The sequence below is a fragment of the Lagenorhynchus albirostris genome, chromosome 11 (genome assembly GCF_949774975.1).
Source record: "Lagenorhynchus albirostris chromosome 11, mLagAlb1.1, whole genome shotgun sequence".
NCBI lineage: Eukaryota > Metazoa > Chordata > Mammalia > Artiodactyla > Delphinidae > Lagenorhynchus > Lagenorhynchus albirostris.
In genome coordinates, this window is record NC_083105.1 from 87,372,988 (window position 1) to 87,387,663 (window position 14,676).

Genomic DNA, 14,676 nt, shown 5'->3' on the forward strand with positions numbered 1-14,676 from the left:
GATAACAGAATAGAGGGTTTTGGTACAGGATGATGAGGTCATTGGGTTCAAGTCCTACTTTGGCTTTATTCTCTGAAGGCCAGTCAGCCCCATAGGCCAGTTGTCTCACAAAGGGGTGGAAGAAGTAATTTCCCCAAAGGGCTACCAGTTTTAGGAGGAGATTTAGGGACACTGAGAAGGCCTGCTATCCAAAATAAAGCTCTCCACTCATTGGCCAGTGTCTTTACTGTCCTTTACTTAAGGCTTTGAACTTTAAGAATGTCTTTTCGCAAACCATGTAAATACCACAAAACAATTGGCAGGTTCTAGGAGAGGACAGGAAGGGCCAGCTGTTTTGGCCTAGTCAGTCAAACAGAGGTGACCTTTTAATAGGTCTTAGAGTTGGTAAAGGTAAGACCATGAAAATGTGTCAGTCGATGAAGGATCTGGGGACGCCATTTCTATGTCCAACCTCCTATATGGATACAAGTAGCAGAAGAGCAGAAGTTGGAAGCTTGCAGCCCAGAGGACAATGTTAGAAAGATGTGCTGGATACTGTATTTAAAAACAGATTCACCAGACAACAGTCAAGACTTACAGTTGAATGACTGGATTCAACAAATACTTATTGGGTACCTTAACTGGTAGATTTGGCCAGTGGTTTTCAGCCTTACTAAAGTATAAGATCAAAACATTGCAGACGTTAAGTGATTTTATTTAAGTCACAAATACTTAAGTATTATATATTCCTTCCATGTAGAGAAAAAAACATTAAGCATTTCTCCACTAATTTCTAAATTCACTGCTCACTTTTTTTACCTGAAGTCTATTTCTATTTATGATTACATTTAAACAGTTTGGATATGGAAGATGTGACCATTATGTAAAAAAGAAAACTGCATATAAGGCTAATTTAAAAAACACGAGGTTATGACCCAGCAATCCCACTACTGGGCATATACCCTGAGAAAACCATAATCCAAAGAGTCATGTACCACATGTTCATTGCAGGACATGGAAGCAACCTAAGTGCCCATCGACAGATGAATGGATAAAGATGTGGCACATATATACAATGGAGTATTACTCAGCCATACAAAGAAACGAAATTGAGTCATCTGTAGTGAGATGGATGGACTTAGAGACTGTCAAACAGAGTGAAGTAAGTCAGAAAGAGAAAAACAAATACCATATGCTAACACATATATATATAGAATCTGAAAAAAAAATGGTTCTGAAGAACCTAGGGGCAGGACAGGAATAAAGATGCAGACATAGAGAATGGGCTTGAGGACACAGGGAGGGGGAAGGGTAAGCTGGGGCAAAGTGAGAGAGTGGCATGGACATATATACACTACCAAATGTAAAACAGATAGCTAGTGGGAAGCAGCCGCATAGCACAGGGAGACCAGCTCGGTACTTTGTGACCACCTAGAGGAGTGGGATAGGGAGGGTGGGAGGGAGATGCAAGAGGGAGGAGATATGGGGATATATGTATATGTATAGTTGATTCACTTTGTTATAAAGCAGACACCATTGTAAAGCAATTATACTCCAATAAAGATGTTAAAACAAAACACGAGGTGGGTTATTGTGCAATGCTAAAGTTTTAGAATTTCTTAATAAAAATACATCTGACCATTGTTATGGATTGAATGTGTTCCCTCCAAATTCACATGTTGAAACCCTAACCCCCAACATCATGGTATTTGAGAGTGGGCCTTTGGGAGGTAATTAGGTTTAGATGAGGTTATCAAGATGGGGCTCCTCATTAAGGGATTCGTGTCCTTATTAGGAGAGATGAGAACTTGTTCCTTCTCTTTTTCTCTGCCATGTGAGGACACAGTGAGAAGGCAGCTGTCTGCAAGCCAGGAAGAGGGCCCTCTCCAGGAACAGAATCTGCCAGCACCTTCATTTTGGACTTCCCAGGATGCAGAACCATGAGAAATAAACATCTGTTGTGTAAGCCAGTCTATGGAATTTTGTTATAGCAGTCCAAGTTGAGACAACCACCAGTTAATAGAAAAGTACCCTTTTATTGAGAAGTAAGACAAGTGTATTTACAATATTCAACTGTTAGATCATATAATCTGTGAGACTTTTAAAAGCAGCAGTATTCCAGGAATTACAATTTATAAGGGGAAAAGGAAAACATTCCAAATAGGTTTCTGTTTACAGAAAATACATTTGAACAATGCCAGAAACACTTAAGGCTAAGTAGTATTAGACCTTCTCCTCCGTCTTTATAGCAATAATCAGAGAATGTTTTTTGTCACAAAGACAGAAGGCTAATTTTGGAAAGGAAGAAACAGTATGATGTACAGTCCTTTCTGTCAGAAGACAAGTATGTTTAAAAATAGAGCCTCATCAATGGCTCTGAATAAGAAACATACAATGCTGCCAAGCAGTCCCAAACTCACATCTGAGATAAACTGTGGACTCATTTAAAGCTGAAAACTGCTCCAAGCCTCTCACTCTTACTAAGGACTGGGAGATTATCACATCCTTTACACATGTCTAATAATGCTTTCTGAAATAAGATTGCTGAAAAAGAGATCTCTGTTACAGTGCAAAGAACATTTTGATAGAAATTCATGTCTACAAAGGAGCTAAATAATACAGATGTTCCACACATTAACAGATACTGTTCTTGCTTTAAAAAGGTAGAATTATCTAGCCACTGTAAATAATACGGGTCAGTCAAAAATATGTATAACAGAGTCCTACAGGGCAACTTGTATAAGTCAATCCCCAAAATATGTATATATTTGACACTCTCCAAGTGAGGATATTACTTTTTTGAAGAACATTAGACACAACACTAGGTTTCTTATTATTCCATGAACTATTGAGGTAGGAGTCTCATTTTGTCAATATCATCTGTTTTCACAGATTATAAGTCAAATGCCAGTACCAAAAAGACAGTAATCCACAAGGCTGAACCATTAGACTATCTACCAAGTCCTTCCTTCTTTAGATGAGCAAGGTTGGAACTTCTCTGTGCATCAAGAGATTTAACTAAAAATAACATAGGCTGTAATATATTTTGTAGACACATTTGTCAATAAAAATCACAAATTTCAATTATGATTTTATACATTAAAAAGCTTTGCAATTGTTAAAAAAACAGAGTAAATAGTATAATCATTAGTGGTAAAACAAATAGTACTATGACTCTTGAAATGTCTTCCTACATCTATCAAAAGGGTGCCACCTTGGAAAACTACTAATGAAGAAACAACTACTGTTTCCTACTGCCTGTCAAGCAGCAACAGTAGAGAAGACAACACATCATTTTTGTAGTGTCATGTTTTTCAGAACTATAGCCAGTTTAATTACAGTAAAATAATTTAGTATGTGAACTCAGATATTCTCTCCATGAACTCAAATGAAGAGTGATCATATGAAACACACATTATGCATATTGATTTTTGTTATGGAAAAAGCTGAAAAGAAGGGAAAACTTGGCTTATGTAAATAGCCCTTAAAAAACAGCTGTAAGTTTAACCTTTTAACATGGTACATCTTAAAGTAAATATTACCAGTAGTAATTTTATGAAAAGCAAAATAATAAATCACTACTAAATTGTAAAAAATAAAAGAAAAAGAAAAACTGGATCACAACATGGAAATATCCATTTGGGTTGCATCATGTAGTATCTTAAATAACAAACTATTCAATGAAATGAGCTAGGTAACAGACTCCTACATCACGAAGAATGCTTTTTTTGTTAAATGCTTACATGTCATGAAAGATACAGATGCTCACGTGAGAGTCCCAAGAAGTATGAGGACTTCCAGAATGTGTTCCTGAAAGAAAAAGTGCTGAGTCAGCTATAACTTAGAAACTACAAGCTAGTAAAGAATGACCTTTGCATATTCCAACAAAGAATATCTAGTTCAGATTTTCATCTGGCTTTAAAATATTAAGATTCAGAAGAACCACAAAAGTTTTATTTTAACCATACGTTTACCAAAAAAAAAAAAGAAAAAGAAAAAGAGTGATTCATACATCGACACTGGGTTTTCCTGGTTTTAATATATCACGATGACATAATCCAATCTAACTCATGCACCACTTTCAGAGACACAGTGCAACTGGAAATATTTTCGCTGCTGCAGAGGACATTACAGTTCTAAAAAGCAAATGCCTATGGGTGTGCTTGCATCTTCAAAATAAAAAGAAAAGAAACAGGCACTACAGTTCTCTAAGGATGGCTGTGTTTCACACACTGTGGAAAAACAGTAAAAATCCCCTTCAAGAGTTTCAATATGCATTGTAACATAGATTTCATCTCCTTCGGTTTGCTTGCTGACTTCTTAGATGACTTGGTTAGAAGTCTGTTTTCACTGCTTCTTTGTTAACTGCTGTTGCTACTCTGTAGGCTATACGTTTTAAACTTCTGTAAGGAACATTACAAGCTATTTCATGTAATTTAATTTTGTGCTGAATATTCTTCAAAGGATTTTATAAATAATACAATATTTTAAATGAGTCTTCAATTCACTTGTTGTTATACCATATTGTTGCTTTCTCCGACTTTATCTACAAACTGCAAGAAGAAAAACAGATAATTAAATGAAAGCCTAGGGCACTATAAAATATTACATCAACACTTCAAATGTTGATTAAAAAACCCAGCTTTATAAGATTTGTGGAAATTTAAGGTATGACTGACAACGATTAATCCAGTACTACTCACCACCATCTTCTGACACATAAATGTATATAAAAAAAATTTTTTTCTATAAGTTGTTTCTGCATGACATGTTACACATATGACTTTAAGGGTGCAATACAAGAAACACAATGCAATTAATAAAAAATTGGATAAGATGAAGCTAACACTGCTAGCTCAACAAAAAAAAGTAAAAAAATAAAAAGCTGAAATGTCAGCCATTCATGCATTAATGAACCCAATAAGGTATTTCAACTGACCATTATTGTGGATCTCTTCTGGGCCTATGTAGTCTTTGAACAAACAGATTTAGCTCCATTAAGTTCAATAATTAACAACAGCTACTGACTAAAAATACTTTAAATGTGTATTCTGGACTTCAGACTGAAAGTGGCAATGACATTAAAAAGAGACTTAATGATGCAAGCATAGATCGATAATTATGGAACATAGGTTTTAACACACATTAATGTAAGTGGTTATTTACTTTGGTTACTCCACCCCAAATATAAAGCAACTGGGCTTTCTTCAGCATTCCAGATGGTGATGCAAACAGACGTTGAAACAAAGTAATTAGTGAAGATATTAAAAGTTACATAACCCAAGTGACTATATAACACTACCAAAATCTAGCAATCATCTAACCCTTTCTTTCATTTCATTATTCACATTTTTACTTAAGCATTTATTATAATGAAGTAATAATAATAGGAAACACAATTTATAGTATTGGATGTCCATTTATGCAAATACTGAAGAATCCTTAAATTAAGGACATGATTAATGATTACAGCTCTATAACTAGAAGTTTTAGTACATTCAAAAGACATTCTAGGTATAAACAACATTGACTACTGTATGAGTTTGGGGATTAATGCAAATGAATCAGGATATACCCCTACAAGCCTAGGTTCTAGCATTTTATATTATCGCAAATAGATCAATTGGCACACTGAAACTAAAAGTTGCTCTCAAAGCACTCATGGATTCATTAGAATTTTACGGTAAATTTAGGTGGAGAGAAAGCACAACATTGTCTCTCCAAAGGTAATTTCAAAAAATGTCTAGGTTATCTGGGCTGCAAGGTTCTGATTTGAGGATGGAAATGAGATTAGGCTTATAGTGGTACCTATTTTTAGTGGGTAAGCCATCCTTTAGCTCTTTGAGAATTCAATAAATGCTATGAACTACCTCTCTAGAAGCATCTACAAAAGTCTGCAAACAACTTTAAGAAGTTGACTGCCCGCCCTGGAGAAACAGATTTGACAAGACTGTTCTAACCGTGGACAGAGCTAGGAACGGAATTTTATCATCTGACTCCCAGTACAGTGCTTTATTTAATTGTCTTAAAGCACTCCATTTGGTGATACAGTCTAAGAGAGAAAACATTTGTAAGAAATAATGGTGTCCTTTTATATTATCGCTTCTAAAATTAGAGATCATATAAAAGTTAATTGAAAAGTGCCTTGAACTCTCAAAGAGAAAGGCAGCATAGCATATCAATCCAAGTTACATGAAAAAAGAGAGAACAACATTAAAAATGGATACAGTGAAACCAAATTTCAGGTTCTATAGGTTTAGCAATGATTATTTTCTCTGGTATTCATGGTAACCACGATCTATGCGATGCAACCACTCATATCATAATAAAAAACTTATCAATCATGTATCAATTCCTCAAATTTCTACAAAGAGCATCAGACAGCATTTATTTTTAAAATTTTTATTTTATTTAAAAAACTTTTAAAAATTATTGAAGTGCAGTTGATTTACAATGTTGTATTAATTTCTGCTATACAGCAAAGTGATTCAGTTATACGTGTGTGTGTGTGTGTGTATACACACACACATACACATTCTTTTTTATATTCTTTTTCATTATGGTTTATCACCTGATATTGAATATAATTCCCTGTGCTATACAGTAGGACATTGTTGTTTACTCATTCTATACATAATAGTTTGCATCTGCTAACCCCAAACTCCCAAGCCGTCCCTCTCCCCAGAGAACATTTATTTTAATGGTTTAAAAAACATATTGTTAAATATATGATTACTTACTGATCTAATTCCAGGTAAATTCAAGAGTGATCCAAGGACTGGCACTCTTCTAATAAATCCAACAACCACAGGAAAGAAGCCCCTGGGAGAGGCGAAGAAAGTTCTTAGAATGAACACATTCTCTATTACCAAAATGAACAGTTAGCCATGTAAAAAAAAAGGATCCTGTTGAAGTTTTGAATGTTTTAAGAGACTTCAAAATTCAGTTATTCCTTACCTCTCCCTGGATTTGAACCCTTCCTTAGTTGTGCTCATAACATTCTGTTTATATAGATATAAACATCTATAATGGCATTACTATTACATCCTACTGGTACCTTTCCCATATTAGAAATGAGAGATTCTCTAAAGCAGATTTGGCACTTAATAATGTGTGTTTCCTGTGGGCAATATGGTGCTTGGCAGATAGAAGACAAATGATACACCTTTCTTGAATAAATAATTAAACCAACTTACTTGAAAGTATTTTCTCACACTGCATACTATTATTTACTGGGTAAGTGGCATTTGTAAAATATTAACTGATCAAAACCTCCCATAATGTATTTGGTCCAAAATTTTCTAATATCTACATGCATTAAAGAAAGTGTCATCAAGTGACAGTAACTGTACAGCATCAGGTCTACATATTAAAATGCTGGATCTATCTATCTATCTATCTACCTATCTATCTATCTATCTATCTATCACTGTCTGGTTGGTGAAAATACCAAACATAAACAGAGTGCCGTAAAATGCCAACAAAATAAATTTTATTGCATTGAAAATACTTTATAAAATAATTTATACCCTGACATAAGCAATCATCTGCATCTGATAAACACATCTGGGTTTCTGTAATAATTATATGACATTATGGTTTACCTAAAGAGAAACAATAAAATAAAATGGTTGCCTTACCTGAACAAGAGAAAGAATCCATAAATTTCGAAAATCATGCCTATCAAAGGCCAACCAATCAGGACTACAAATACACCACCCAGGAAAAATCCTGTAGCTTTCATTTTATGTTTTTGGAAGAAGAATCTGAATGTTCTTTCTAAACCAATTACAAAAGCCAAGCCAGCCACAAATAAAACCTAGAAGAGGAGGAAAACGTAACACAGAAAAAGTAGTTAAATGCACTGCATGTGTTTGAAGGGGTAAGGTCAAAGCTAAATATGATAAAAAAAGACATGTGGCTTTTAATGTGAGCAACTGGCCAGAGAAAACTACAATGCACACCAAGAGGCAGAACCACGTTAAAGCTGTAGTTGTATCCCACTCTGTTCAGTCCTCTTCTATCTTGATTAGATGAAGAAAAGAGAAACAAAGAAAGATTAGGTGTCACCCAGCAGCATCTGCTTCTGCAGTGGTTTCCCCAGCTTTAGCTAGATGGCGATGGCTTAGTCAAGCAGATGAGCGGCAAGGCAAGAGAGGGAAGGTGCCCGTAAATATGTCAACCGAAGGTACTCCTGGTTCTGAAAACTTGATCGGGGTGATAGGAGTTCCCATGGATGGGAGAAAACCTGACATGGCCCAGTTGGTAGTAGAAGAAACCACGCAAAGCCAGCAAGAAGATCCTAGTTTTATTAATTCCGGAAATCTGGGAGCAGCAGAAATGAAATACAGCCATGCATTCTCAAATACTTATAGTTTGTATGTTTTCAGACAATGGACAAGAGATGGTGATTGACTAAAAGCCTGCGTTTTCCCAGGTTCTATTCCCAAATACTTGCCTTTCTTCATAACCATTCTTCAGCGAAAAATATTCCACAAAAGTATTTATTAAGCCTAATGGTTAAGCTTCACATTCTGAGATACCAATGCTGTTTATATTATTGTTTATTAAAACATTAATTTTGAACAATTGTTACCCTTTATATTTTCCAATGTCCAATTAAAAGCCCAATGTTAACATACACTTCAGAAATATTTTATCGTTATTCAGTGAGTTTATTGCCCTCTTAGAAGGGTTATTATTTATTTCTAGAACTCTTGCACAGCCTTCACACATGGACAACAGAGTACACATTCCAAATAAACAATATACACACCGTTTTTTAGCAGGTCAATTATTAATATAGATATATTTTTAAAGGTTTAAGTGGTTTTTAAAAATCTGTTCATTTTATGCTATTTAAGCAAATGTTAAATCTCAGATGTGTAAAGTCAAAACATTAACAAATTTACTAAGACATGGGGCTATCAAGTCATCTATTTTGAACTATTTGAGGCAGTCTTGATTTAATCTATTGTAAATCACATAGCAAACACTTAACAGAGCAGTTATGGAATTAGAAAACTTCATTAAGCATTTATCTTTTATTTAAACAGAAAGCTGACAGGTTCCACCCCTGATGAAATCAGAGGATGTAACAGGAGTCTTCACATGAGCAACAGTGAATTATTTCCCCCCAATTTCATAGCAGGCAATAATTCATTAGTAGTTAAAACTTCCTTATGAATTTAGTTAAAATAGATATTGAAAAACTCACATTTCCAATAGCCAGTAGTGCTTTGTCAAAAAAGAGAATCATTCCAAAGAACAGGAAAAACACTCCAAATCCTGTTAATCCCATTCCAATTTCTGCAATATAAGTTATATGGTTAGGGGTACAGCAAAAGTAAAGTTACATTAAGATCCTCATAAACTAAGCAAGAAAAAATTTTCAGTTTTTCTTTTGACTGATATAAGGAAATAGGACCCCAACATTGCAGGTTGACATAACGACATTCGTTAAGATCCAGAACAAATTAAATTAACAACAGAAAATTACTCCCAAAATTTAAAATATGAATGGGAATTTCTAATCCTTATATGAGAGAGAGCATTTCTCACAAACATATTCATAATAGAGAAAGACAAACCAGGAATCTAAACCTTTGGTTTTATTATTTTTTCCCTCCCAGGAGCCCTTCCGGCATCAGACATAAGTATGTGGGTTCACTTTTGTCTCCTCTTCTCCTTTCATATTCCATGACTAGTATTTGTATGCACAATATCTGCAGTTCCTTCTTTCCCTTCTGAAAACGAATTCCTTCCTTAACCCACTGGAAATGCTATGGGAGGTCAGCACAGACTGCTTCTCACAATGACAACAGGAGAGATTTTGAGTCAAGAAGCCGTCTCCTCCAAAGTTAATTTTCAGACTTTTAACTTCTTCATGGCTTATTATGGATTTATCTTCTACAAGTCTCTCTCAACTATGCATCCATTCACATATTTAGTCTAAGAGTCCTAAAATAACCTCTCTAACATTTCAAAGAACATTGTTTTACCTAATATTAATATTCTGGGTTTTTACTTTTTCATTCAAAAACAAAGAATTGTTGATCAACTCTTACATGCCAGCAACTGTTCTAGGTACTGAGTATAGAGTGATGGACAAAGTATAAGCTTTTACGTCTATGGTTACTCTTTATACAAAACTAATATTTTATTGCCTTTACACTCCCTAGACTTATCTTTATGTCTGAAGAGTCTTAACTTTCTAAGATTACAGTTGTACTATTCTGTTAACGTTACAAAGCACAATCCACAAAATTAGTTCCTTGATCATTTCAGTTTTGATTTCAGGAAACAGTCACCAATCCTTATTTTACCTAGCAGCACTATCTGCATAAAATAATAAATCAGACCGAAACTGCCATATTTTGGGAAACACAATTTTAAATACACAATAGTGATTTCTGATCTGTTACTTAACTTTTTTGCCTCAGCTCCAGAGAGCTAAAATCTAAGCCACAGCTACTTAAAAATTTAAGCCATGTAATATGTTATGATGAGTTGAAAATTTACATCCTATGCCTTTTTCGACATCCTTCACCTCAATTTACAGTTAACTCTTGCCTCCCATTCCAGCTGCCTTGTTCTCCGAAAGTTAGTCTAAAAGAATTCGGGTACTGTCTATAAATACACTGGTAAGTGTATTCCACGGACACAAATTCTCATGAAAATTGGAGGCTCATACCTTCATGCTTAAATGCTTTAGGAGAATTTAACCAAGTAACTGTTCAGGTGTCAGACATAATTTCCTACAGGAAAATATGGACAAAACAGCAAGGACAATTCCATTAAATAACTATTTAGTAGTTAGGATTTAGTCACTGGCAGCTGAGTTATTTAAATACAACTCATTTCTATCTTTTCACAAATTGTCCTAATGATTATGTACACATTTTGAGATGTTTGTTCATCAGAAAGGAAACTATATGGCAATATGCCTACTATGTATTGAGAATTTACCATGAATTGCCCATTACGAGGTGCTTTACGTATCTTACAGAACTTAATCCTCCCCATACTACTGCAAGGTAGGCATCATTACATTATTCTAGAAATTTTTTTTTGCCAGGTTAAATATGTTTGATTAAATGAAATTCAAGGGCACTGGAGTAGGCTGGACTTCTGGGAGAAGCATCTTTAGGTTTAATATAATTAGTTTGTTACTAATATAACTAAGGAGATGTCAGTATGAAATTGACTGCAGTGAACAAGGACAATGTCTGTACATGGTTTTACATTTAATGAGATGTTTATACAAATATGTCATAATTCCTTTAGCAAAACTGGGGTGTTAAAAAGTAGCACCAGCCCCATGTTTCATGTGGGCAACTGAAGACTCAGATTAATAATTCACCCTTGATCACAGAATCAGCAAATGTGCGTGTGGAGGGGGACAGGTGCAGGGAGGGACGGGGGTGTGGTGTGGAGTCCGTCTAGAATTCAAATCCAGTCTTCAGGCTCCACATCTTACAACTATAACAGGGGAAACCAAAACATTCCCACTACTTTATCCAGTGTCGTACAGAAAGAGAGGGTTGCCTATAATATTTTTGCCAAAACCGACACTAGCATGTTATTGCCCAACAGTCCCTGATCTGAATGGGTCAAAAGTCTCAAACTGACCTCGCTGTGTTATTTTCTCCCCTCCAGAATTCCATTCTTGCCTATGCCTATGTATTCACAAGCCCTCTGGTTATTAAAGCCCTACTTGGAGCTGCTCTCTCACCACCACAATCATACACAGTAAAATAAACATCTTCCTCTGTGCACTATCAAACCTTCATTCCCGCTCGTGCGCGCACGCACACACACACACGTGCACACATGCGTGTTTTTAAAGCATAATCTGATAAAAGCAGTCTAATAAAACAAATGTATCTAAAATCAAAAGCTTATTGTAGAAATTTGATAAGGAGAGCTGTTATTAATCCAATGACAATCACTGTTAGCATTTTGATATCTTATTTAAGACATTTTAAGGCAGCATTGTCTTTCTTACTATGCCCATTCCTTTCAAAAAGTAAAAATATCACAATAAAGAACTCAATTGAACACCATGGTAGAATTTCAGGCAATGTGACATAATGAAGTAAAGATTTAGAGGCAGCATAGGAACTGCCCCACTCCAGCCCCCTCAATAAATCTTGTGGGGTTTTTCGGGGGTGGGGTGAGGTAGGGGGTGCTAATATAGAATTCCTTAAAACAATTATGAATTGCTATTTACTATGATCAGTACTTGGTCTGGTACTTCTCTTCCAGAATCAGGATCCCAGAATAATTTTGGCAAGTCACTTGAATGATGGCTGATTCCTACAGTTAAACACACACACAAACACCATTTGAAATCCAAAGAGCTTTTGGTTCACTAATCATTTTGTGTTCTGATCCACTGTCTTATCTAAAACACTTGGCAAATGCGCAGCAGAGAGTATAATTTCATCCTCCTCATCAATTTAATGAAGTGAGGAGAATGCTTCTTATTCTGCCCACATTCTAACCCAACCCCCTTGTTTTGGTTTTTGGAAGGATGTAAATCAGGCACTTGTCCCTATAAGACTTCAGTAGAAAAGAATCTCTACACACAGGATAAGCAGTTCATATATTTACCTATGTAATAATCACAGACTAAGATAGGAAAGTTAGATAGGAAAAGTATGTAGAGATTAAGTACTTCCTCTGAGTAATTAGTAGTATTAGAAATAAATCCTAGCAATTTATGTATACAATTCTGCTAAATTCTGGGTTTCAACTGAGAGCAACAGAGCACTGCATCATAAAGAAAATAGGCTCTGAATATTCTACACAGTCTCTCAAAAAACAATCAATGCACAATTCTAAAGGATAAATATCTACTGTTGAAACTGTTTTTGCTATGGAACAATTTCATCATTCTAAGATAGATTTCAAATAAGCTTTATAGCAAGTCTTCTTAGATGCTAGTAGGGTACCGTGAAAAGAACAAAGGTTTTTGAGCCAGCAGACTTGGGATCAAGTCTTGTTTCTGTCACTTTCCTCATGATTATACACTGAATTTCTTTTGAGCCTCCTTTAATTTATAAGAGACATACTCCTCTTTGCTCTACAGGGCTCTTATAAGAATTAAGGATAACGATTTATATAAAAGCCCACGGTAAACTGAAATAAGATGCTTTTATACAGTTATATACAATGGCTACTTTTATTATAACAGTAAACCAAAACATCCCACAAAAAACAAACAAAAACCCCAAACAAAAAAGGACTATACTTATATTTTCTCTGATCAGAACAGGCAGACCAAAATGGGCATCCAAGGTACAGACCCAGTCCAATTTGAGGAAGGGAGGGAGCCTGACTGGGGTGGCAGTGTGTGCAGGAGTTATTAGCAGCTCGGTGAAGTTCAAGTTAGCCATGACTTGAATCCAAACCTTACGACTCCACTTTAAAACAGGGCATTTTTAAAGGAAGTTCTATTTTTATTTCAACAGACTGTTTAGTTCTTAAAATCTTTAAAATTCAAGTAAGTTATTTAAAATAAGAAAAACAAAGGCGTGGCAGAAAAAACAAAATGAGATAAAAAGTCTATCACGACCATCAAAAGATAGGAAGCACTGGAAGAAATGTAAATACAAAACTATTAAGATTGACAAAAAGGGATAGAAAAGTGGAAATTTTATATTGATAGAAAAAGAAAACAGACAGCAATGTTAATCTTAGAGATAAGATAGGCCTGGAGAACTCTGTGGCAGGCAGAAAGATGCTAAAATAATAAAACATGCCACCAAAGCACAATATACAATATTAACGAAAGAAATCGTTTAACTGAACACAGAGTTTACTATTGGGGAGACAGTAGCCGGTAGAAAAGTGAAGTTGTTTCAAGGGACTTTTAAAAGGTTGCTTCCAGTAGTGGCAAAAGGCAAATACTCAAAATATTTAAGCGTAAGCACATTTTCAAAAACAGCCTATCATAGATGACATTTAAAACTCGGCCTCCCAAACAACCAGCAGTAACTTGTAGAGGACCCCAAGCATGTCATGTGCAGAAATGTCCCCAAGAGTGGGCTGCGGGCACAGCGCATCAAACTTTCTCTCGTGGCCACCCGCGGGAACAAAGCGCCCATCTCCCCGGGAGTGAGAGCTGCGCTACCCCGGTGCGAGACAGACGCTCGGCGAAAGCTCCCCCTCCCCAGCTAGGGCGTCTCCCCAGACCCCACCGACTCTCCCCCCAGGCCAGGTCCACCACCGCGAGTCTAGCCCTCGTTTCCTCCAGGCAGCCCTCCAGACGCCCACAGCCCTAGCTCTGTCTCGCAAGCCACCGCCCCCATTCCGGAACTTCATTCATTGACCCGGGAGGGCGGCGGGGCGGGCAGGCGAGACCCAGCCCAAGGAAGGGGTGTCCGGGGCTCGAGGCGGGGCCTCGGAGCAGGTACTTACTCTGTGTGTCCGTTAAGGAGATCATGGCTGCAGGGGTGAGGTCGGCGTCGATAGCACCTCGGAGCGGCCAGGGTGTGAAGCAAAGTCGAGAGAACGAAGCCGGGAAACAACCCAGGCGAAAGCCGCCACGTCTTCCGGAAACACGCAGCCGCCCACACCCCAATTCAAAGCCGTTCCCCATTGGCTAAGCCTGCTCCCAACATCAACCAATCACCTGTGGCTTTGTTCAGTGACGCACATGGTGGCCACACCCCTCGACCAATAAGAGAAGGG

General features: G+C 36.6%; 1 protein-coding gene across 1 annotated transcript; it reads right to left on the reverse strand.

The window, feature by feature from the left end:
- Window positions 1–1,995: 1,995 nt before the first annotated feature.
- GOLT1B (golgi transport 1B) lies at window positions 1,996–14,550 on the reverse strand. The gene is made up of 5 exons (XM_060166745.1): window positions 14,404–14,550; window positions 9,197–9,288; window positions 7,620–7,798; window positions 6,720–6,801; window positions 1,996–4,532 (listed from the first exon to the last, which is right to left on the reverse strand). The coding sequence occupies exons 1-5, from the start codon at window positions 14,426–14,428 to the stop codon at window positions 4,494–4,496; spliced, it is 417 nt and encodes a 138-aa protein (XP_060022728.1). The 5' UTR covers window positions 14,429–14,550; the 3' UTR covers window positions 1,996–4,493.
- Window positions 14,551–14,676: the final 126 nt, after the last annotated feature.